At 48.2% G+C, this 26,404-nt stretch overlaps 1 protein-coding gene across 1 annotated transcript in view; it reads left to right on the top strand.

The window, feature by feature from the left end:
* Positions 1 to 26,404, top strand: part of GNL1 (G protein nucleolar 1 (putative)) — a 272,389-nt gene that overhangs the window by 128,485 nt on the left and 117,500 nt on the right. The window contains exon 6 of the mRNA XM_069241958.1: positions 25,567 to 25,774. Coding sequence (XP_069098059.1) covers positions 25,567 to 25,774 — 208 coding nt within the window. The remainder of the gene's footprint in view (positions 1 to 25,566; positions 25,775 to 26,404) is intronic.

Here is a 26,404-nt window from a genome sequence, read left to right as displayed (position 1 = left end):
TGGTCTGCCCTCCGAAGACGCGGGTACTTACCTGCAAGCAGACCGGAACCGGGGCACCCCCTTCTCTCCATTCTAGCCTATGTGTTTTGGGCACCACTTTGAACTCTGCACCTGACCGGCCCTGAGCTGCTGGTGTGGTGACTTTGGGGTTGCTCTGAACCCCCAACGGTGGGCTACCTTGGACCAAGAACTGAACCCTGTAAGTGTCCTACTTACCTGGTAAAACTAACAAAAACTTACCTCCCCCAGGAACTGTGAAAATTGCACTAAGTGTCCACTTTTAAAACAGCTATTTGTCAATAACTTGAAAAGTATACATGCAATTTTGATGATTTGAAGTTCCTAAAGTACTTACCTGCAATACCTTTCGAATGAGATATTACATGTAGAATTTGAGCCTGTGGTTCTTAAAATAAACTAAGAAAAGATATTTTTCTATATAAAAACCTATTGGCTGGATTTGTCTCTGAGTGTGTGTACCTCATTTATTGTCTTGTGTATGTACAACAAATGCTTAACACTACTCCTTGGATAAGCCTACTGCTCGACCACACTACCACAAAATAGAGCATTAGTATTATCTATTTTTACCACTATTTTACCTCTAAGGGGAACCCTTGGACTCTGTGCATGCTATTCCTTACTTTGAAATAGCACATACAGAGCCAACTTCCTACACTATCCTCCCAACTAAAAAGACACAGATTTGAGGAGGAATTACAAACAACAGAAATAGATCACACACAGAAGCGTATCTTTATCCAAGAGGGTACAGGGAAGATCAGCACCCTTCCCCCAATTAGGAGGAAAAGGAAACTTGACTTCCAGCAGCAAGACAAGCAACCACAAGCAAAGGTGGCAAAGAAGGTAAATCCACCACCCTCTCCACCACCGTCAGCTCACGTATCACCGACACAGACTCCACCACAATCACCAGCTCATACCACCATGAGCCAAGATGATCAGGACGCATGGGACCTCTATGACGCTCCGGTATCGGACAATAGCCCAGAGTCGTACCCATCTAAACCCTCACCACCTGAGGACTGTACAGCATATGCACAGGTGGTAGCTAGGGCAGCCGAATTTCATAATGTATCGCTACATTCAGAGCCTATCGAGGATGACTTCCTCTTTAACACCCTGTCCTCCACCCATAGTCATTACCAAAGCCTTCCTATGCTCCCAGGAATGCTAAGGCACGCAAAACAGATCTTTAAGGAGCCAGTTAAAAGCAGAGCAATAACTCCAAGGGTGGAGAAAAAATATAAGGCACCGCCCACAGACCCTGCTTTTATTACGTCACAACTGACACCAGATTCAGTAGTCGTAGGAGCAGCCCGTAAAAGAGCCAACTCGCAAACTTCAGGCGACGCACCACCTCCAGACAAGGAGAGCCGCAAGTTTGATGTAGCTGGAAAAAGGGTCGCAGCACAAGCTGCAAACCAGTGGCGCATCTCCAACTCGCAGGCACTCCTAGCGCGCTACGACAGGGCCCATTGGGACGAGATGCAGCATTTCATCCAGCACCTCCCCAAAGAATTCCAGAAACGAGCGCAACAAGTGGTTGAAGAGGGACAAAATATCTCCAACAACCAGATTCGTTCTTCTATGGATGCAGCAGATACAGCAGCAAGAACAGTAAATACTGCTGTGACAATAAGGAGGCACGCATGGCTGCGCACATCTGGCTTCAAACCTGAGATACAACAGGCTGTGCTTAATATGCCGTTTAACGAACAGCAATTGTTTGGGCCGGAGGTGGACACTGCAATCGAGAAATTAAAGAAGGACACCAACACAGCCAAAGCCATGGGCGCACTCTATTCCCCGCAGGGCAGAGGCACATTTGGCACATTTCGCAAAACAACTTTCAGAGGGGGGTTTCGAGGTCAAGCCACAGAAGCCAGCACTTCACAAGCAAGACCATCTACCTACCAGGGACAATATCAAAGGGGAGGTTTTCGAGGCCAATACAGAGGGGGCCAATTCCCAAGAAACCGGGGAAAATTTCAAGGTCCCAAAACCCCTCCAAATAAACAGTGACTCACAAGTCACACAACCCCTTCACACAACACCAGTGGGGGGAAGACTGAGCCAGTTCTACAACTCTTGGGAAAAAATAACAACAGACACTTGGGTCTTAGCAATTGTCCAACATGGTTATTGCATAGAATTTATCCAACTCCCTCCAAACGTCCCACCAAAACCACACAATATGTCGAAACAGCATATAGACCTTGTAGGACTAGAAGTTCAAGCATTACTGCAAAAAGACGCAATAGAATTAGTACCAAGTCCACAAAAGAACACAGGAGTTTACTCACTGTACTTTCTAATACCCAAAAAGGACAAAACTCTAAGACCAATACTAGATCTCAGAACACTAAACACCTACATCAAATCAGACCACTTTCACATGGTCACGCTACAAGACGTAATACCACTGCTAAAACAGCAAGACTACATGACAACGTTGGATCTAAAGGACGCGTATTTCCATATACCGATACATCCCTCGCACAGGAAATACCTAAGGTTCGTATTCAAAGGAATACATTACCAATTCAAAGTGTTGCCATTTGGAATAACAACAGCGCCAAGAGTCTTTACAAAGTGTCTAGCAGTATTAGCTGCACACATCAGGAGGCAGCAAATACACGTGTTCCCGTACCTAGACGATTGGCTAATCAAGACCAACTCGCTAACAAAGTGTTCACACCACACAGATTATGTTATACAAACCCTTTACAAGCTGGGTTTCTCCATCAACTATGCAAAGTCACACCTTCTGCCGTGTCAAACAAAGCAATACTTGGGAGCGACAATCAATACAACAAAAGGGATAGCCACTCCAAGTCCACAAAGGGTTCAAAATGTTCACACGGTGATACAAGCCATGTATCCAACTCAAAAGATACATGCAAAGATGGTACTAAAACTCCTAGGCATGATGTCCTCATGCATAGCCATTGTCCCAAACGCAAGGTTTCACATGCGGCCCTTACAACAGTGCCTAGCATCACAATGGTCACATGCACAGGGTCAACTTCTAAATCTGGTGTTGATAGACCGCCAAATATACATCTCGCTTCTATGGTGGAACAGTACAAATTTAAACAAAGGGCGGCCTTTCCAAGACCCAGTGCCACAATACGTGATAACAACAGATGCTTCCATGACAGGGTGGGGAGCACACCTCAATCAACACAGCATCCAAGGACAATGGGACGTACATCAAAGAAAGTTTCATATAAATCACCTAGAATTGTTAGCAGTATTTCTAGCATTGAAAGCATTCCAACCCATGATAACACACAAATACATTCTTGTCAAAACAGACAACATGACGACAATGTATTATTTAAACAAACAGGGGGACACACACTCGACACAGTTGTGTCTCCTAACACAAAAGATATGGCATTGGGCAATTCACAACCACATTCGCCTAATGGCACAATTTATTCCAGGGATCCAGAACCAGCTAGCAGACAATCTCTCTCGGGATCACCAACAGGTCCACAAATGGGAAATTCACCCCCAAATCCTGAACAATTACTTCCAAATTTGGGGAACACCACAAATAGATCTATTTGCAACAAAAGAAAACGCAAAATGCCAAAACTTTGCATCCAGGTACCCACACCGGCAATCCCAAGGCAATGCTCTATGGATGAATTGGTCAGGGATATTTGCGTACGCTTTTCCCCCTCTCCCTATCCTTCCATATCTAGTAAACAGATTGAGCCAAAACAAACTGAAACTCATACTAATAGCACCCACATGGGCAAGACAACCTTGGTATACGACACTACTAGACCTGTCAGTAGTACCTCATGTCAAACTACCCAACAGGCCAGATCTGTTAACACAACACAAACAACAGATCAGACATCCAAACCCTGCATCGCTGAATCTAGCAATTTGGCTCCTGAAGTCCTAGAATTTGGACACTTAGGCCTCACTCAAGAGTGTATAGAGGTCATAAAACAAGCCAGGAAACCTTCCACTAGACATTGCTATGCAAGTAAATGGAAAAGATTTGTTTGTTACTGTCATAATAATCAAATTCAACCATTGCATGCATCTCCGAAAGATGTAGTAGGATATTTACTGCATTTACAGAAATCAAATCTAGCTTTCTCTTCCATAAAAATACATCTCGCACGAATATCTGCTTACCTGCAGATTACTCATTCAACATCCCTATTTAGAATACCTGTCATTAAAGCGTTTATGGAAGGCTTAAAGAGAATTATACCACCAAGGACACCACCTGTTCCTTCATGGAACCTCAACATTGTCTTAAGGCTCATGGGTCCACCTTTCGAACCCATGCATTCTTGTGAAATGCAATACTTAACTTGGAAAGTTGCATTTCTCATTGCCATCACATCTCTAAGAAGAGTAAGTGAGATACAGGCGATTACCATACAAGAACCATTTATTCAAATTCACAAAAATAGTCGTTCCAAGAACAAATCCAAAATTCTTACCAAAGGTTATATCACCGTTCCACTTAAACCAAACAGTGCAATTACCAGTGTTCTTCCCACAGCCAGATTCAATAGCTGAAAGAGCACTACATACGTTAGACATCAAGAGAGCACTAATGTACTACATTGACAGGACAAAAGAAATTAGGAAGACAAAACAACTATTTATTGCCTTCCAAAAACCTCATACAGGAAACCCAATTTCAAAACAAGGTATTGCTAGATGGATAGTAAAATGCATCCAAACCTGCTATCTTAAAGCAAAAAGAGAACTGCCCATTACTCCAAAGGCACACTCAACCAGAAAGAAGGGTGTTACCATGGCCTTTCTAGGAAATATTCCAATGCACGAAATATGTAAGGCAGCAACATGGTCTACGCCTCATACATTTACTAAACACTACTGTGTAAATGTGTTATCTGCACAACAAGCCACAGTAGGTCAAGCTGTACTAAGAACTTTATTTCAAACTACTTCCACTCCTACAGGCTGAACCACCGCTTTTGGGGAGGTAACTGCTTACTAGTCTATGCACAGCATGTGTATCTGCAGCTACACATGCCACCGAACGGAAAATGTCACTTACCCAGTGTACATCTGTTCGTGGCATTAGTCGCTGCAGATTCACATGCGCCCACCCGCCTCCCCGGGAGCCTGTAGCCGTTTAGAAGTAGTCTTCAACATTTGTACATTTGTAAATATATTACTTTAACCTTCATTTTGTACATACTTATTCATTCCATTGCATGGGCACTATTACTAACATACACAACTCCTACCTCACCCTCTGCGGGGAAAACAATCTAACATGGAGTCGACGCCCATGCGCAATGGAAACAAAGGAGGAGGAGTCCCTCGGTCTCGTGACTCAAAAAGACTTCTTCGAAGAAAAACAACTTGTAACACTCCGACCCAACACCAGACGGCGGACTATGCAAAGCATGTGAATCTGCAGCAACTAATGCCACGAACAGATGTACACTGGGTAAGTGACATTTTCCTTTTGTAACACTGAGTGTTTTCTTTCATGTGTGTAAGTACTGTGTGACTACAGTGGTATTGCATGAGCTTTGCATGTCTCATAGATAAGCCTTAGCTGCTCATCCAGAGCTACCTTTAGAGAGCCTGGCTTCTAGACACTGCCTATTCTTCACTAAGAGGGGGTACCTGGACCTGGTATAAGGTGTAAGTACCATAGGTATCCACCACACACCATGCCAGCTTCCTTTACCTCCCCAAAGATTTTGCTGCTTTCGACAGTCATCTTGGGTCTAGTGTTGTCTTGATCTGCAGCCGAAGTACCATAGTTGAAGTGTTTAAATGCATAAATAAATCTTTTGTCATAGTCCTCAGACTCCACCTACATGCGACAAGCACTAAGAAACAAGCCCACAAGGCACCGTGGTCCTGGCCTGTGGCTCCGCCCTTTATTCATTGGCGACTGTAAGGCACTACAAACCTCTCAGCGGCTGCTTCACAGCCATCGACACAGAGCTAGAAAGTGACAAAGACTTGCAATTCATGCAGTGAAGTCTTGAAGCAGGATCAGCAGGTGAATGACCCTGTGCTAATCCTATGCCTAAAAGCAGACATTTGAGGTGAGCAGATCTGGGGTGTGGGTCATGCTGTAGAGTGTTTCATACAAAGGAGCCTCTCCGCCTAAAGCTTCGGAACTTCCCATGGTTCCGCGCTCTTTTTTGCGTACTATGATCAGCTAAGGCCACGTGTACGAACCTTTGGAATTGCGATTCCTTGCAAATGGCAATTAGGAAATCACAATGCCAAATGTACGAAACTCCATTGAGTTTCTTTTGCGATTCCCAGCGGGTCCCAAATAGACCTACCTCATGAATACATGGCAGGTTGCAATTTGCGACCCGTTGGGAATCGCAAAAAGCACAGGGATGGTGTCCTGCTGGGGTCAGCAGACCACCATCCCTGTGATTGCTTTAAAATAAAGCAGTCTTTTTTATTTATTTGTTATTCTATTTTAAACACAGCCCGTTTTCCTTAAAGGAAAATGGGCCGCATTTTAAAAAGCAAAAAATTAAACGTGTTTTTTTTTTTTGTTTTTTTTTTTTTCAAGAGTAGACAGTGGTCCCTGGAACACTGCCTGCAAATGTTTTCGCATTCATTCACAAAGGCGAAGGGGCCCTTCAGGGACCCCTCCCCTTTCGCGAATGGGTTAGCACCAATTTGAATTTGGTGCTAAGCAAAATTGATTTGGGACCTCATTCATGGTCAGAAAACAATCATAAATGCCACCGTGACTAGCAGTTAGAAAGGAACGCCCTTGACACGCCCCTTCCTAATTGCGACTCGCAAAACTATTTTGTGATCCAGTCAATAGATTACCGACTCGCAAAACAGTCTTTGTACATACCAAAATGCCTTCTTCTATGCGCAAGTGGCCAGATTCGTTTGCGCTCAGAAAAAATCTTTGTACGTTTCACCCTGAGTGGGCTTATGAGCCACATCTTATCAAAGCTTAACAAGTGAAGAGCTTTGTATGTCTATACCCTGCTGTGTCTGTCTTGTACCTTTAGTTGTCTTACAAAGGTGAAACAAAAATTCAGAAACTGATTTAATCTGAAAATGGTTCATCCGCATTTTCCAGAGTGAAATATTTCATGTTATTTGAGCAAAGGCGCTGCAGATTCCTCAGCTTTGGTATATCCGGGTGCCAGACCGGCTGCAGAAAATTCTTCCAGCAACGTCTTCTGCACTCCGATAGTCGGCGCAGCTTTCCTCCGCCATGTCCATGCGCTGCCCCAGAAGTGACCAAGCAGAACCGCCTGTAGGCATCACCCCAGCACGCTGCTCTTGGTTCCTTTTTTCCACACCATTTGCAGATTTTTTACTCCGCTACCGACTTTGATAACTTCAAACAACGTAGACAGTATGCTAAGGAAGATGTTTCCCCAGAAGACAGCAGAAGTCAAACCGTGCTGCCAGTGCAAGAAGCAGAATACAGGTTCAGAAGCAGGGTTTTGGTACCTGGACTCTCAACATGACTCAAAATGTGTCTTGACTGTTATTTTTATTATTATTTGAGATTTCTAGAGCGCATAGCTACCCAGAAAGGATCTCCCAGCGCTGAGCCTCTCATGGTACCTCCAGTAAAGCTAACACGGTGCACAGAATCAGAACAGCCAGGTTTTTAAGAGCTCGTGAAAGACCGAGTGCAAGACGATTTCATAGAGGGCGGTAACGAGTTTCCTCATGCACCCAGTTACAATCAGAGAGCCAAATTAAACACTCTACACTGCTGAGGATATGACAAGACTGTGTTAAAAACAGTGGCTATGCTCCTACGCAAAGTTGCTGGCCTGATCTAAGCAAAGTCCCGCTCAAAGTCTTAAGGTCAGTCAAAGTCAAAAACATGCCCCAAGCAGAAGAAAGCCAAGCAGTCCGCAACCCCATCCCATCTCTCAAAATCAGGCAAGAAGTGGCAAGGCTAACTCATGAAAGGCCTCTTGCCTCCAGCATCTTCTGAATCCAGAAAAGGTGCCACATTTGGTCCTGGTGTCACCCACCCCCCTCCTCCAAACTTCCTGCGCCAACGTCCACCCCAGAGCAAATAGCACCTTCAAGGAGGCTAGGCCGCATATCTTTCAGACACTGCTGGCTCTGGAGTGCCTTCAGGGCCCACATGGCCAAGGGATCTTCCAGTTGGACATCAGCTGGCAGGCCTGCAAAGGCCGCCTACTGCTTCTGTGACATCTGCTTCCGAGCACATACTGACGCTGGTCTAGATGTCTACCCCAGCTCCAGGGTCCCTTCCGTACTGGCAGCAGACCCAACCGGTCTCTGACTCTGAATCGACATTTGCCAACTGTAGGAAGTTGGCTCTGTATGCACTATTTCAAAGTAAGGAATAGTATGCACAGAGTTCAAGGGATCCCCTTAGAGGTAAGATAGTGGCAAAAAGAGATCATTCTAATGCTCTCTTTTGTGGTAGTGTGGTCGAGCAGTAGGCTTATCATAGGGTAGTGTTAAGCATTTGTTGTACACACACAGGCAATAAATGAGGAACACACACTCAGAGACAATTCCAGGCCAATAGGTTTTTGTATAGAAAAATATATTTTCTTAGTTTATTTTAAGAACCACAGGTTCAAGATTTACAAGTAATACTATAAATGAAAGGTACTTCACTTAGGAACTTTAGGAACTTTGAATTAGCAAAATAGCATATACAGTTTTCACATAAATTACATATAGCTATTTTAAAACTAGACAGTGCAATTTTCAAGAATTCCTAGGGGAGGTAATTGTTTGTTAGTTTTTGCAGGTAACTAAACCACCTACGGGGTTCAAAATTGGGTCCAAGGTAGCCCACCGTTGGGGGTTCAGGGCAACCTCAAAGTTACCACACCAGCAGCTCAGGGCCGGTCAGGTGCAGAAGTCAAAGTGGTGCCCAAAACGCATAGGCTTCAATGGAGAAGGGGGTGCCCCGGTTCCAACCTGCCAGCAGGTAAGTACCCGCGTCTTCAGAGGGCAGACCAGGGGGGTTTTGTAGGGCACCGGGGGGACACAAGTCCACACAGAAAGTACACCCTCAGCAGCGCGGGGGCGGCTGGGTGCAGTGTGCAAACAAGCATTGGGTTCCCCATAGAAATCAATGGGAGACCAAGGGGTCTCTTCAGCGATGCAGGCAGGCAAGGGGGGGGGGCTCCTCAGGGTAGCCACCACCTGGGCAAGGGAGAGGGCCACCTGGGGGTCGCTCCTGCACTGGAGGTCGGATCCTTCAGGTCCTAGGGGCTGCGGATGCAGTGCCTTTACCAGGTGTCGGGTCTTTGAAGCAGGCAGTCGCGGTCAGGGGGAGCCTCGGGATTCCCTCTGCAGGTGTCGCTGTGGGGGCTCAGGGGGGTCAACTCTGGCTACTCACGGTCTCGTAGTCGCCGGGGAGTCTTCCCTGTGGTGTTTGTTCTCCACAAGTCGAGCCGGGGGCATCGGGTGCAGAGTGCAAAGTCTCACGCTTCCGGCGGGAAACGCGTGTTGTTTCAAAGTTGCTTCTTTGTTGCAAAGTTGCAGTCTTTGTGGAACAGAGCCGCTGTCCTCGGGAGTTCTTGGTCCTTCTAGATGCAGGGTAGTCCTCTGAGGCTTCAGAGGTCGCTGGTCCCTGTGGAAAGCGTCGCTGGAGCAGTGTCTTTAGAAGTGGGGAGACAGGCCGGTAGAGCTGGGGCCAAAGCAGTTGGTGTCTCCGTCTTCTCTGCAGGTTTTTCAGTTCAGCCGTCCTCTTCTTCTTAGGTTGCAGGAATCTATCTTGCTGTGTTCTGGGAGCCCCTAAATACAGAATTTAGGGGGGTGTTTAGGTCTGGGAGGGCAGTAGCCAATGGCTACTGTCCTTGAGGGTGGCTACACCCTCCTTGTGCCTCCTCCCTGAGGGGAGGGGGGCACATTCCTATCCCTATTGGGGGAATCCTCCATCTGCAAGATGGAGGATTTCTAAAAGTCAGAGTCACCTCAGCTCAGGACGCCTTAGGGTCTGTCCTGACTGTCCAGTGACTCCTCCTTGTTTTTCTCATTATCTCCTCCGGCCTTGCCGCCAAAAGTGGGGCAGTGGCCGAAGGGGGCGGGCAACTCCACTAGCTGGAGTGTCCTGGGGTGCTGTAACAAAGGGGGTGAGCCTTTGAGGCTCACCGCCAGGTGTTACAGTTCCTGCAGGGGGAGGTGATAAGCATCTCCACCCAGTACAGGCTTTGTTACTAGCCACAGAGTGACAAAGGCACTCTCCCCATGTGGCCAGCAACATGTCTGGTGTGTGGCAGGCTGCTAAAACCAGTCAGCCTACACGGGTAGTCGGTTAAGGTTTCAGGGGGCACCTCTAAGGTGCCCTCTGGGGTGTATGTTACAATAAAATGTACACTGGCATCAGTGTGCATTTATTGTGCTGAGAAGTTTGATACCAAACTTCCCAGTTTTCAGTGTAGCCATTATGGTGCTGTGGAGTTCGTGCATGACAGACTCCCAGACCATATACTCTTATGGCTACCCTGCACTTACAATGTCTAAGGTTTTGCTTATACACTGTAGGGGCATAGTGGTCATGCACTTATGCCCTCACCTATGGTATAGTGCACCCTGCCTTAGGGCTGTAAGGCCTGCTAGAGGGGTGACTTATCTATACCTGTAGGCAGTGTGAGGTTGGCATGGCACCCTGAGGGGAGTGCCATGTCGACTTAGTCATTTTGTCCCCACTAGCACACACAAGCTGGCAAGCAGTGTGTCTGTGCTGAGTGAAGGGTCCCCAGGGTGGCATAAGATATGCTGCAGCCCTTAGAGACCTTCCCTGGCATCAGGGCCCTTGGTACCAGAGGTACCAGTTACAAGGGACTTACCTGGATGCCAGGGTGTGCCAATTGTGGAAACAAAAGTACAGGTTAGGGAAAGAACACTGGTGCTGGGGCCTGGTTAGCAGGCCTCAGCACACTTTCAAATCATAACTTGGCATCAGCAAAGGCAAAAACGTCAGGGGGCAACCATGCCAAGGAGGCATTTCCTTACACCAACCCTCGAACTCTATCTTGCTAGGAGATTACCATGGCACCAGCAGAGGTTCTTTAGCCTGATCCACAGCCTCTTCTGCAGTGCCACCATTAACGGCTGTCATTCTGATGGAGTTCTATGCCTGCAAAATATTCCTCACGTCAACGAGGAGGTGGACAGGCTGCTCCTCCCTCATTACACAGATGCTGAACGTCATCTAGCCCCAAGAAATGCCAATGGACCAGAGACATCCCCAGAGACCAAACTGCACTTACCACCTTGTCCACCAACAGAAGAAGGCATCTCTTTTAGTAGCAGTGTGCTGGGTGGCAGAGATGCTAGATTTACAACTTTATGTTTGACACCAAATCCAAATGACTGAGAGAAATATTCCCCCAATGACCAGTCTCATCAGAGTCTCTGTTGCCATTTAATGAGACACTCACAAACAGCCTCATGACCATTAGTTCACCTACTCTGTTCCCTCGACCTCTGGCCAGGTGTAAGAAAGTGCCCCTGTTTGACCTAATCACCCCCACTTTTTGCCTGGTGCTCAATGCAGTTTTGACTGAAAGTGCAGTGGGTTCCTGCTATCCAGGTCCCCAGTGCCAGATCTCTTTCCCTAAAACTGTGCAATTGTTGTTCAGTTGGCAACAACTTTTGACCTCCTACAATGCCATAGTAAATGGTACCCCTGGTAACTAGGGCATGGGTACCAAAGAGGGTCACCAAGAGATGCAGCCTGTACTGTGCCACCCTCGGGGACCCCTCACCTAGCCCATGCAGACGGCCCATGCGGGCTGCATGTCTTGGTGCAGCTAAAAGTGAACACACTTCATGCCACAGAAGCCTGTGTGCCATGTCCCCTACCACTCCATGCAATATATGTAAGTCACCCCTCTGGCAGGCCTTCCAGCCCCAAGGCGGGTGCATTACATCACATGTGAAGGCGTACCTGCGTGAGCAGATAGCCCCTGTTATGTGAGTGGATAGGGAAGCCATTTTAAGTACATGTGCTGGACACTGGTCATTACGAGTTCCCCAACTGCATGATGGCTACATGATAGAGATATTGGTTATCAAACATCTCATATTAATAAACCCTCACTAATGGATTTATTACTACATGCACCTTGTCTGTGCCCCCTGGAAAACCTACCACTTTCCTGTGCTGACAGACTAGTTCTAACTGGCCTGTCACCACCAAAATGTTTCTGACTCCCAGGGGTAACAGCCTTTGCTATTGTGCAGATAGGAACAAAGCCTGCTCTGGCAGGGGTATTAGCACACTCCTCCCAACAGGATGACCTGCGAATCTGCATTCCAAGGCAAAGGGCTTCAAAGAAGTCCACTGCCTGTGATATGTAGATCTGGCTTCCATCAAAGGAGAGGATGCCAACCCCTTTACCCCACCTCTCGCCCAGAGCCCATTTGGCACCTGGACAGGCGGTAACATTTGTAGTCAAGGAGGTGTGCCCACCTTTCTGGTCAGTCCCACCCCCAAGGTGAGCTGCATGATGCGGACACAACTTTTGAAAGTCTGCCATCTTGGTGATGCAAAACTAGGAACTCTGGGATAGGGCTATGCCCACTTCTCACAGGAAGTGGTCATATAGGGGGCTTTGTGAACCCAGGGGTAAGTAGCCCATTGGCTACTACCCTACACTCCCCTACCACCCCTAAATTCATTGTTTGGGGGAGGCCCTTACTCCAGGAAATCAGATTCCTTCTGACCTGAAAAAGGATGCTTCAGAGACGCAAAAGGCAAGAACTGAAGATGAATGACCAACCCTGCCAGCCTGCCTGCTGACTTTGACAATTGCGAGAAAGATGCCTCTTCCTCCAGCTTCTGACACACCTGGTAAAACACCCCAGCACAAGGAACTGCTGTGGAACAGCTGATCTACTTCCCTGTACCTTGACAGGCACCCAAGGAACGCTGAAGAGGACTCCGGACAGCAAATATCCGACACCGGACAGCACTACTGAACCCGTGCTCCCTAGCCCGAGTCGAAGTGGGCCAACTGCCAGCATGGTCCTCAGCCCCTTCAGAGACAAAGTTCAATGTAGGTTTCCCCATGGCGACCTCCAGACCGACACCTGCAGCCTCTTTGTGCAGGCCCCTCTTAACCCCGACAGCCTCTGGTGACGGCAACCAGACGGTCCGCTGCACCTCTGCACCTGGATGCTCTGGACCAAGGAGAAGAGGACCACTGGTTTCTCTGCGTCACCCAGGCTTGTGAGACTTGAGCCCACTTGTTGGCTCACCCGGACTGGTCCACAGCTGCAGCCCATTTCTGTGGGCCCCCTACACTGACCGCCATCGGTGATGGACACCCAATGGTCCAAGAACCCTCTGCATCCGGACACCCCGCACTGAGGAGGAGAGGGTAACTGGTGTCCCTATGTCCCCGAGCATTGCAAGAATCAACCCCACTTGGTGGTTCAACCTGACTGGAACCCCAGTCCTAACTTGCAGCCTCTTTCCAACCGGACCAATACCTATTGACTTGCATTGGGCACCCAACACTGTATACACCTCTGCACCAGGCAGCCCCTGTGCCACCCAGTGTGACCTGTTGGTGTGGCCTTGGATGTTGTCCCATACTCACCTTAAGACCAGGAGATTGGTCCCATGAGTCCCTGTACTCTACCCTTATGCCATATTTGTTCTTCCTCCATAGGATAACATTGCAGCTTTCAAGACTTGCACTGTAGACTTTTCCAAACTGTAGAGATTTTTCTTACAAAACTTACTTACGTGAAGGTATTGATTCTTGTGCCGAAACATATATAAAGATACTTGTTAATTTTGTATATTGGTGTGGTTCTCTTGAGTTGTGTGTCTCATTTATTGACCACACTACCCCTTGAAATAGCACCTCGGGATTGCTAGATCTAGCACCTGTCCACTAGTGAGGGAACCACAGACGTTTTGCATGATATATGTCATTTTGATATATCATATAAAGAGCCAGCTTCCTACACCAGGTGGCACAGGCCATTAGTAGTAACCATTATTAGTTTTTTGTTGTTTTTGACTAAGAACACTACGCCTGAAGGTCTTGTGGTGCAGGCATTGACGAGTAGAGTGACTCCCCAGAGGATGTTCTTGGTTTGCCAGTTTCGGGTTCACTAGTACTGAGGCGCCAGGACATCAGCGGGGAACACTCCAGTTGATGCAATTGGACCATATTAACCCCTGAGTGCCCTGGTGCCCAGGAAACCGCATCTAACAAATGCTGTGCGCCTTCCTGGCAGTAGCACCCATGCTTTGAGGGGCAAGGCCAGCGAGATACTACCAGTTGTCTCAGGCGAGCTCAGGTCCTCATGTGTCCAAACTGTTTGATTGGATGCAGCAGAGTATGCACTGTTTACTGGCCTGGACATGGGACGCTTTGTTAGTAGTAGAGTGGTGCCTGGATGACACACTTGATGCGTGCATCCGTAATTCTTTCGGTTGTCCAGGCTTCCTTCATGGACATGCTTTTCGATGGATCTAGACGTTTTGGAGAAATGCCTGAGTTGCCACTTGAGTAACTTAAAAATAATCATGCTGCAGTATGACCCCTGGGGTTATAGTCATCACCCTCACCAGTTTGCTCAGCTGTACACGAAATTACAGAGTTACTCGTGTCCTAGTTTTCAGGCAACTGTTCATCCATGAGAGACAACGATCATCTACTGAGCAGCCCTGGAGCCGCTTTGATTTGGACTCCAAGACTATCCGCTACCCTGTAGGGCTCGGGTCTGACATTTCCTCCTAGGCTGGAAATCAATCCCATCCGATCAATAGGTTTTACAGATTGCTCAAAAGCACTTTACCTTAACATTTATTTATTCTCTACCTCATATTCCCCCCCCACACTAGGACAAATCTTGGCAGGCCATGCGTCACTCTTCACGCAGGAAGCCAGCGCCCGGCTGGGAAGGCGGGCAGTTGAGTTGGCACCGGACTGTATTCACCATTTCCTTGCATTGAAGAGGGACAGAGGCTTTGTGCCTATACCGGACCTCTGGTAGTTGAAGGCCTTTCTGAGGAAGAAAACAGTCTAAATACTCACTCTTGTACAGATCCACTTTGGATCTCGGAGACAGGATGGGGTCCGTGGTCTTGCAGGACCCATATTTTCATCTACCCATCCTACAGTCCCACAGGTGCTGTCTGCGGTTCATGGTGGGGTCAGAGCACTTATGATTTGGCCTGATGTCAGCCCTTCGAGTGTTCAGAAGTGATGGAGATCTCAGGTTATTGTTGGCGATCAGGAATATATGTATTACTGTACCTAGACGACTGGCTGCTGAAGGTGGGCTTGCTGCAGTCAGCCTGACCACCTCCGGACGACGGCTGCCCTCTGCCCTCTTCACCTCCTTGGGGTTTTCCTGTAGCCAGCCAAGGTTCCAGCTGAGACCTACTTGGACGATTTCCTTCGTAGGAAGTGAAGCATCGGACTAGCTTGGTCAAAGTGACTGACCTGCCCGACCTATTTATATCGTCTTTGTTCTATTTTTCACTTCCCTAGTGTATCCTCTTATTATATAACGGGAAAAGTGGCTAAAGCTGAGAAACTTAGGATAATAGTGTGAGTTCTCTTCCTTGTGGCCCAAAGTCATTTTGGAGCCTGACGCGTTGACGTTTTTTGCCGCTTTGCCAATAAATTGTACTACTTGAAAATTTAAAGCCATGCCTCGGGATGCCGTACCTCTGTGACATCAATCCCGCATGAGCGAACACCCAGGTTGCATAATGGAGTCTTTCTTTCCCTTAGTGGAGCTGGGTAAATGCTGACTTTTTTTGTGGTTCCTTCCTGTGTTCTTAGCCACTTGGAGAGATTTTCCAAAGTTGTAGAAGTCCCAAAACTCAATGCTATATACTTAATTTGCGCGTTTGATGGTAAACCTTTTGAAGAGATGCTGTGAGACATGCAGATTTCAAGCTTCCTGTGCGGTGAGAGCCTCTAGGGCCACCGGTAAATAGCGCCCATGGGTGGACAAGTTGTCTGCATTGGTTATCTCTTGCCTCACAAGGTTGCGTAAGCAATCCTGGCTGGCTGATCTCTGCTTCTGGTAGGACCCTCACCTAACTAGGGATTGTTTCTCCAGACCGAATTCTAGCTGCACCTGTTCCAGGGAGGCTGTCATTGTCCTTGGGAGCCTGAATACTGCTTTGTAAATTTGTGTGGAGCTTGTCCAGCAGTGTAGTCTCTGCTCAGTAGTACTTTGCTTCGATATGCGATGGTTTGTATCAATTTTGCTTTCATTTCTTTGTGCAGTGGATCGAGGCTGAGGCACCAAAGCTATTTTCTTGACTTTAAAAATGCTGACAAAAGAGTGAGGGCTTTGACCTTTTCTGCATCCTTTTGAAGATGGTAGATGCCTCTCGAATTTATTCATTCACCTAAATAATTGTAGTCCTGTTCATTTGAAATGATGTCACCAATGCAACACTTTCCGGACTTGTTGATTTTTTTTTTTTTTTTGTTTGCCAAAAGTTACTATTTTTTTCTTGCTTAGATAGTTTTCCAGATGGTTTTGGTCAGTGTCTTCATGTATTTTATTGATTAGTCTTTGCTAAATAATACTAGATCGTCTGTGTAGAGTAATCTTTATTGTTCACTGCGTGATTGTGCATTAATATTATCCAGTTCTTCTGACAAATCCGTAATAAAAAGGTTGAAGAAGGCGGCCGCTAGCACGCAACCCTGTTTCAAGCGGTTTGGAGTGTAAATCTTTCTGCAGAAGGTTGGGGGGTCCCATCGCCTAACTTAATTTTTACCTACGGGTTTGAATACAGTAGTTAAATTGCTCGCAGGAGGATTGGAGAAGATCCCCAGAGTTGCAGCTTGGACCAGTTTGGCTCGGGGACCAGATCAAAGGCAACTGAGAAGTTGACGAAGCAAGTTTGGATTGACTTTTCCACCAGCAGAGCAACTACTGTCCACTATAGTGTGGTTCCAGGTTTTTTCCTGAAGCCCGTTTGGTTACGGAGGATTTTCCTCCCCTGTAAGCCCACCCGTTAAGATCATTTAATGAGACTGACAAAATATTTTGACTCATTATTGGTTAAAGCATTGAGGCTATAATTTAATACTGCCTTTGTATATAGGTGGATAATTGATCCTGCCAGGACTCTGGATTGTCTTGATGCACAGATTACGATGGAACAATGATGACACGTATCCATCCAAAACCTTGTGTTTTCTTTAAATAGTGCCTGTCTGGGGTCGTTAGGCCCCCAGTGTCACCTCTGCGTGAACGGATGAGTCTTCCCAGCAGCTCCTTTCTATAGCTTAGTGTAGGACGTTGGCTCTGGCTCTGTATATACTATCTCAAAGTGAGAGATAGTGTGCACAGAGTCCAAGGGTTCCCCTTAGAGGTAAGATAGTGGCAAAAAGAGATCATTCTAATTCTCTATTTTGTGGTACTGTGGTCGAGCAGTAGGCTTATCAGAGGGTAGTGTTAAGCATTTGTTGTACACACACAGGCAATAAATGAGAACACACACTCAAAGACCATTCCAGGCCAATAGGCTTTGATATAGAAAAATATTATTTTCTTAATTCATTTTAGAACCACAAGATTCAGAGATCAGTTAAGTATATCAAATGTATGGTACTTTACATAGGTAAATGTAGAACTTTGAATAAAAACTGTAATGTACACAGTTTGGCATAAAATGGCAATGAGCTATTTTAAAAGTGGACACTGCAAAATTCAAGAGTTCCTGGGGGAGGTAAGTACAGGTTAGTTTCTCGGGTAAGTAAAGCACTTACAAGTTCAGTCTCCGGGACATAGGCAGCCCACCGTTGGGGGTTCAAGTCAACCCCAAACACCCAGCACCAGCAACACAGGGCTGGTCAGGTGCAAAGGTCAAAGAGGGGCCCAAATAACATAGGCTCCTATGGAGACTAGGGGTGCTCCGGTTCCAGTCTGCAAGTATGTAAATACCTGCATCCTCTGCGAGCAGACCAAGGGGGGTTTGTTGAGCACTGGGCATGGAGTCCCAAGCAGGTACATAAAATACACCCTCAGCAGCACAGGGGCGTCTGGGTGCAGTGTGCAAACAAGGCGTCCGGTTATGTATTGAAGTCTGTTGAGGGACCCGGGGGTCACTCTGACGATGCAGGCAGGGCACAGGGGGGCTTCTTGGGCCAGCTACCGACTGGGCAAGGGTGAGGGCCGCCTGCTGGTCACGGCTGCACCGGTAGATGGTTTCTCTCGGGCCTGGAAGCTGCGGGTGCAGTGCTTCTTCCAGGCGTCGGGTTCTTTGTTACTGGGCAGTCGCGGTCAGGGGGGTCCTCTGGATTCCCTCTGCAGGCGTCGTCGTGGGGGTGCAGGGAGGTCGTCTCAGGGTGGACACGTCGTCAGAGTCGCCGGGGGGTCCTCTCTGTGGCATTGGTTTCTCTGGACACGGATCAGGGGCGTTGGGTGCAGAGTGGTGGGGACTCTGAAATGAGGTGGGAGTCCCTTTAAAGATGGTTTCTTCTTTGTTGCTTTGGACAGAGCTGCTGTCCAGAGGAGTTTCTTGGTCCTTTGTAGTTGCAGGGCTGTCCTCTGAGTCAGCAGAGGTCGCTGGTCCTGTAGGATGCGTCCCTGTTGCAGGTTCTTTGAATCAGGAGACAGGCCGGTATGGCTGGGGCCAAAGCAGTTGTCATCTTCCTTCTTCTTTGAGGGGTTTTCAGGTCAGCAGTCCTTCCTGCTAGGTCGTGAGGAATCTGTTTTCCTGGGTTCAGTGTCTCCCCTAAATACTAGATCTAGGGCTGTGTTTAGGGCAGTAGCCAATGGCTACTGCCCCTGAGGGTGGATACACCCTCCTTGTGCCTCCTCCCTCTGGGGAGGGGGACACATCCCTAATCCTACTGGGGGAAATCCTCCAAAGCAAGATGGAGGATTTTCTAAGGCAGGTGTCACCGCAGCTCAGGGCAACTTAGGGGCTGTCCTGTCTGGAGAGTGACTCCTCCTTGTTTTTCTCATTATTTCCTCCGGACTTGCCACCAAAAGTGGGGTCTGAGTCCGATGGGGCGGGCATTTGCACGGGCTGGAGTGCCCTGGGGTGCTGTAACAAAGGGGGTGAGCCTTTGAGGCTCACCGCTAGGTGCTACAGTTCCTGCAGGGGGGAGGTGTGAAGCACCTCCACCCAGTGCAGGCTTTGTTCCTGGCCACAGAGTGACAAAGGCACTCACCCCATGTGGCCAGAAACTAGTCTGGGGTTGACAGACTGGCAGAGACAGGTCAGCCTAGCACTAGTAGTCGGGCTGGCATGCAGGGGGTATCTCTAAGATGCCCTCTGAGTGCATTTCTCAATAAGTCTCACACTGGCATCAGTGTGGATTTATTGTGATGATAAGTTTGATACCAAACATTTCAGTATTCAGTGTAGCCATTATGGAACTGTGGAGTTTGTGTTTGACAAACTCCCAGACCATATACTCTTTATGCTACCCTGCACTTACAATGTCTAAGAATTTGCTTAGACACTGTATGGGCATAGTGCTCATGCAGCTATGCCTTCACCTGTGGTATAGTGCACGCTGCCTTAAGGCTCTAAGGCCTGCTAGTGGGGTGACTGACCTATGCCACAGGCAGTGAGTGGGTTGTGAGCATGGCACCCTGAGGGGAGTGCCATGTCGACTTAGTCTTTTTCTCCCCACCAGCACACACAAGTTGTGAGGCAGTGAGCATGTGATGAGTGAGGGGTCCCCAGAGTGGCATGATACATGCTGCAGCCCTTACAGACATTCCCTGGCCACAGGACCCTTGGTACCAGCGGTACCCTTTTACAAGGGACTTAACTGTGTGCCAGGGCTGTGCCAATTGTGGAGACAAAGGTACAGTTATCGGGAAAGAACACTGGTGCTGGTGCCTGGTTAGCAGGGTCCCAGCACACTTTCAATCATAACTAGTATCAACAAAAGGCAAAATGTTAGGGGGTAACCCTGCCAACAGTGGCATTTTCCTACACTTAGTCGTGCTTTCACGACACTGAAATCATGTCATCTGGCAGAAAAATATTATTTTAAATATTGCATCTCTCAAAGCAATCAAGGTAGAGTGACTTTTTTTCCAAATCTGAATTTGCAAGTTCTAGTCTTCAGACTTCTATAGAGCTAACCCTACGCAGCCCATCCAACACTACTGAACAGATCTACACCAAACCACACAAAGGCCCTATTCTGGCTAAAGGTCTGTTTTTTGGTAAGTCTGGTGTAATTTCATTAGAAGAGCTCTAAAATTCCTATGCAAATTAAAATAGAAAATGGTTCTTTTTGTGCCTTCCTCAACCCCAAGCTTTCTCCCCTGCATGGATCTGCTTAAAACTTGACATATATGTAGGAGGCTGGCCTGGCTTATAGTGGGTACCTTGTGGTACTTGCACCCTGTGCCAGGTCCAGTTATCCCTTATTGGTAGAATAGAGGTGTTTCTAGCAGCTTAGGCTGATAGAAGGTAGCTATAGCAGAGCAGCTTAGGCTGAACTAGGAGACATGCAAAGCTCCTACTATACCACTGGTGTCATATGCACAACATCATAAGAAAACACAATACACAGATATACTAAAAATAAGGGTACTTTATTTTTATGACAATATGCCAAAAGTATCTCGGAGAGTACCCTCACTTAGAAGGTAAGTAATATACACAAGTTATATGTACACAAACCCAAAACAGGTAAGTAAGAGTAAGAAAAGTAGTGCAAACAATGTAGAATCACAATAGGATGCAATAGGTGAACATAGGTCTAGGGGCAACACAAACCATATACTCCAAAAGTGGACTGTGAATCACAAATGGACCCCAGACCTATGGGAGCTTGTAGAGGGTCGCTGGGAGTAAACAGTCAGGGTGTCCAAGATACCCCCCCCCCCCCAAGACCCTGAAAAGTAGGAGTAAAGTTACCCTACTACCCCAGAAAGACACAATGATCGTGATAGGGGGATTCTGCAAGAACCACAAGCACCAGTAAAACACTGAAGATGGATTCCTGGATGTGAGGACCTGCAAGGCAAGGGGACCAAGTCCAAGAGTCGCAATAGTGTCCAGGGGGGGCAGGAGCCCAGGAAACCCCGGATGAAGGTGCAATGGGGCTGCCTCCGGGTGGAAGAAGCTGAAGATTCTACAACAACGAAAAGGGCTAGGAACTTCTCCTTTGGATGGAAGATGTCCCACGGCGTGCTAGATGTTGCAGAAGTGTTTCCACGCAGGAATACCGCAAACAAGCCTTCCTAGCTGCAAGGGTCGCGGTAGAGGTTATTGGGTGCTGCTGGGGACCAGGAAAGACCAGGATGTTGTCCCTTGGAGGAGGAGACAGAGGGGGCGCTCAGCAACTCAGAGAGCCCCCGCAGAAGCAGGAGCATCCGCAGAAGTATCGGAGCAGGCACTTAGAAGATTGGTGTAACCGGAGTCACAAAAGGAGGGTCCCACGACGTCTGAGTCCAACTCAGAGGGTTGAGCACTGCAGGTCGGAGTGCTGGGTACCCAGGCTAGGCTGTGCACAAAGGAATCCTTGGAGAAGTGCACAGAAGCCGGAGCAGCTGCAAATCACGCAGTACACAGGTTTGCAGTCTGGCATAGGGAGGCAAGGACTTACCTCCACCAAACTTGGACTGAAGGATCACTGGACTGTTGGGGTCACTTGGATCTAGCTCCTGTGTTCCAGGGACCATGCTCGTCAGGATGAGAGGGGACCCAGAGGACCGGTGATGAAGTCTTTTGGTGCCTGAGTTAGCAGGGGGAAGATTCCGTCGACCCACAGGAGATTTCTTCTTGGCTTCCAGTGCAGGGTGAAGGCAGACCGCCCTCAGAGCATGCACCACCAGGAAACAGTTGAGAAAGCCGTCAGGATGAGGCGCTACAATGTTGCTGGTAGTCGTCTTGCTACTTTGTTGCAGTTTTGCAGGCGTCCTGGAGCAGTCAGCGGTCGATCCTTGGCAGAAGTCGAAGAGGGAAGTGCAGAGGAACTCTGCTGAGCTCTTGCATTCGTTATCTGAAGAATTCCCCAGAGGAGAGACCCTAAATAGCTAGAAAAGGAGGTTTGGCTACCAAGAGAGGTAAGAACCTATCAGAGGGGGTCTCTGACGTCACCTGCTGGCACTGGCCTCTCAGAGCAGTCCAGTGTGCCCCCCAACACCTCTGAATCCAAGATGGCAGAGGTCTGGGACACACTGGAGGAGCTTTGGGCACCTCCCCTGGGAGGTGTAGGTCAGGGGAGTGGTCACTCCCCTTTCCTTTGTCCAGTTTTGCACCAGAGCAGGGCTGGGGGAATCCCTGAACCGGTGTAGACTGGCTTATGCAGAGATGGGCACCATCTGTGCCCATCAGAGCATTTCCAGATGCTGGGGGAGGCTACTCCTCCCCAGCCCTTCACACCTATTTCCAAAGGGAGAGGGTGTAACACCCTCTCTGAGGAAATCCTTTGTTCTGCCTTCCTGGGCTGGGGCTACCCAGACCCCAGGAGGGCAGAATCCTGTCTGAGGGGTTGGCAGCAGCTGCAGTGGAAACCCCGGAAAGGCAGTTTGGCATTACCCGGGTTCTGTGCTAGAGACCCGGGGGATCATGGAATTGTCCCCCAATACCAGAATGGTATTGGTGTGACAATTCCATGATCTTAGACATGTTACATGGCCATGTTTGGAGTTACCATTGTGACGCTACCCATAGGTAGTAACCTATGTGCAGTGCACGCATGTAATGGTGTCCCCGCACTCACAAAGATCGGGGAATTTTCCCTGAACGATGTGGGGGCACCTTGGTTAGTGCTAGGGTGCCCACACACTAAGTAACTTGGCACCCAACCTTCACCAAGTGAGGGTTAGACACATAGGTGACTTATAAGTTACTTATGTGCAGTGAAAAATGGCTGTGAAATAACGTGGATGTTATTTCACTCAGGCTGCAGTGGTAGGCCTGTGTAAGGATTGTCTGAGCTCCCTATGGGTGGTAAAAAAAATGCCTGCAGCCCATAGGGATCTCCTGGAACCCCAATACCCTGGGTACCTCAGTACCATATACTAGGGAATTATATGGGTGTTACCAGTATACCAATGTGAATTGGTAGAATTAGTCACTAGCCTGCAGTGACAATTTTAGAAAGCAGAGAGAGCATAAACACTGAGGTTCTGGTTAGCAGAGCCTCAGTGATACAGTTAGGCACCACACAGGGAACACATACAGGGCATACATTATGAGCACTGGGGTCCTGCCTAGCAGGATCCCAGTGACACCTGGGCAAAAACAAACAAACATACATACAGTGAAAATGGGGGTAACGTGCCAGGCAAGATGGTACTTTCCTACAATATAACAACATAAATAAATGAACTGACTACCAAATTGTGCTTAAGTCTGTGAGACGGCAAGGCAAAGCTCATACGTCTTTATAGTATAGTAATTTAACTGAACCATAACTGCAGTCTCTTGCCGACTGCACCGGGCCAGTGGCTAAGTTCTGTGGCGTTTAGTGTCGTGTATCACTACTGAGGCCCCTTCAGACCCTAGAGCAGCACCTGTTCAGATCCAAGGTGCCTGAGATGGGTAACTTTCTAAGGAGTAGGTATGGCGGAATGTGGGCTCAACAGGGCTGGTGAGTGTGGCCTGTCCGCCTGGTAATCAGATGTTTCACTGTGAAGCAGCGAGGCGGGCTGTGGGATGGGTCACAATGTGTACCTTTGCCATGACCCAAGAACTAGTCACCCAACTCTTGTAGTAATGTATGTACCATTCTCCCGGACATGATTTGTTTATATCCTTCTGTCGTTTCTCTGCCCCTCGGTATGACATAATCGGAGCAGATGTTGTTGGTCAGAGGGAGGCAGATGAGGAGCGTAGCAGTTGTAGACGCAAAGATGTCGTGGGTGGTTTTGTAGGGGGTGCTGGTCCTTTCTCACTCTTAACGCTTGCTAGATGGTAGTGATCCTTGCTCACTATTAATGTGTGCTACTGCCGACTAGATAGACATTCTCCTTGTTCACTGGCGACACCGTGTATTGCAGTGCTTGCCAACAGGTGGTGCTCCTTGCTGACCTGTGGCGCAGTGTATGCGCTTGCTTATTTGGTGGCAGTGTTTCTTGCTCATCTGTGGCGCGGTGTACGCGCCTGCTCATTAGGTGGCGGTGCTCCTTGCTCACCTGTGGCGAAGAGTGCGTAACTGGTAAGGTGGCAGTGCTCCTTGCTCATCTGTGGCGCGGTGTACGCGCCTGCTCATTAGGTGGCAGTGCTCCTTGCTCACCTGTGGCGCAGAGTGCGTAACTGGTAAGGTGGCAGTGCTCCTTGCTCACCTGTGGCGCAGAGTGCGTAACTGGTAAGGTGGCAGTGCTCCTTGCTCATCTGTGGCGCGGTGTACGCGCCTGCTCATTAGGTGGCAGTGCTCCTTGCTCACCTGTGGCGCAGAGTGCGTAACTGGTAAGGTGGCAGTGCTCCTTGCTCACCTGTGGCGCAGTGTATGTGTCTCAGGTGGCACTGTTCCTCATTCACCCGTGGGGCAGTGTGTGCCTGCTCATTAGGTGGCGGTGCTCCTTGCTCTCCTGTGGCGTAGTGTATGTGCATGCTCGTTTGGTGTCAGTGCTCCTCGCTTACCTGTCACACAATGTACTTGTCTGTCATTAGGTGGCAGTGCTCCTTGCTCATCTGTGTCAGAAGTGTACGTGCCTTGTCATTAAGTCACAGTGTTCCATGCTTCCCTGTGTGCAGTGTTTGTGCATCTCATTAGCTGGCAGTGCTTCCTGCAAACCTGTGGCGCAGTGTACGTGCCTGCTCACTAGGTGGCAGTGTTCCTTGCTCACCTGTGGCACAGTATACATGACTGCTCACTAGGTGACTGTTAATTGCACACCTGTGGTGCAGTGTACGTGCCTGCTCATTAGGTGGCAGTATTTCGAGCTCACCTGTGGGGCAGTGTATATGCCTGCTCATTAGGTGGTAGTGTTTCTTGCTCACCTGTGGTGCAGTGTATATGCCTGCTCACCAGTTGGCAGTGTTCCTTGTTAACCTGTGACACAGTGTACGCCCCTGTCCACCAGGTGGTAGTTTTGCTTGTTATCCTGTGACGCAGTGTACGCGCCTGCTCACCAGGTGGCAGTGTTCCTTGTTAACCTGTGACACAGTGTACGCCCCTGTCCACCAGGTGGCAGTTTTGCTTGTTAACCTGTGACGCGGTGTACGCGCCTGCTCACCAGGTGGCAGTGTTCCTTGTTAACCTGTGGAGCCGTGTACGCGCCTGCTCACCAGGTGGCAGTGTTTCTTGTTAACCTGTGACGCAGTGTACATGCCTGCTCACCAGGTAGCAGTGTTCCTTGTTAACATGTGACGCAGTGTACGCGCCTGCTCACCTGGTGGCAGTGTTCCTTGTTAACCTGTGACGCAGTGTACGCGCCTGCTCACCAGGTGGCAGTTTTCTTGCTGATAAAGAGCGCACAAGTTTCTGTACAAGGTGGATGTCTTGTATCTTGGTATTTCCCGTAGGCACCACCAGATATATGTATGGTTGGCCTCTGATTGTCTCCAGAATAGAGTAAATTCATCCGTATTGTGTATTTGGTACCAGAATAATACACCGTCTCACTTCCACGATCCTCCCCCAGGTGATCCACTTCTCCCCCGCGCTGTACGACTTTGTGACCCGCGACATGAAGAAGAACATTGTTCTGGTGCTGAACAAGATTGACCTCGCGCCGCCGGCGCTGGTGGTGGCGTGGAAGCACTACTTTCAGGCGCGGTTCCCGGAGGTGCGCATCGTCTGCTTCACATCCTTTCCCCAGCAAGGCGCGGAGGACGCAGACCCCAGCACAGGTAAAGGCCCGTTTGTAGTGTCTGAAGTCCAGCGCCTGCTTGTGCTGCCTCCTCAGCTTTTCATTGATCACTTCACGAGCGTCCACTGATTGGGATATCAGTAATTCACTGTCATTTAAGCACATTGAAGTGATTTATATGAATTCATACTCTTTGTAATCAATACATTTACACTAAGAACTCCATTGAGATTGGGCCGTTTATTGTATAAGACCTTGCCTTGGGAAATCTCCGAAAATGATCACCACCACCACAATACCGTTGAGCAATACCACATCACTTCTTCTCTGCAGGAAGTTACTTTACAGCTTAATCCAAACTTTTATATAATTGTGTTTGCAAAATGGAAAATAAAGGTTGGAAATAAAGATTAGTGTCAAAAGGATGAAATGTAAAGTAACAGGGCGCGACAGAACTCGTTGGGAGTCCTAATGTTAAATGCTTGATATGTTTACAACATATACTAGGGCAAAAATAGTCAACCGGTGGTAATTGAAATATGGTAAATGAGTATAATTTGTTACATTGTGCACAGGGTTAAATGACCAGAGTAATTCAATCTGCGTACTGAAAACGGGCATACATTGCCCAGTTAATGGAACTGTGCGTTGAAGAACATTCATATTAAGC

Source organism: Pleurodeles waltl, chromosome 6, assembly GCF_031143425.1.
Source record: "Pleurodeles waltl isolate 20211129_DDA chromosome 6, aPleWal1.hap1.20221129, whole genome shotgun sequence".
Classification (NCBI taxonomy): domain Eukaryota; kingdom Metazoa; phylum Chordata; class Amphibia; order Caudata; family Salamandridae; genus Pleurodeles; species Pleurodeles waltl.
The sequence above is the reverse complement of the archived record's forward strand: the minus strand, read 5'-3'. Positions and strand labels throughout refer to the sequence as shown.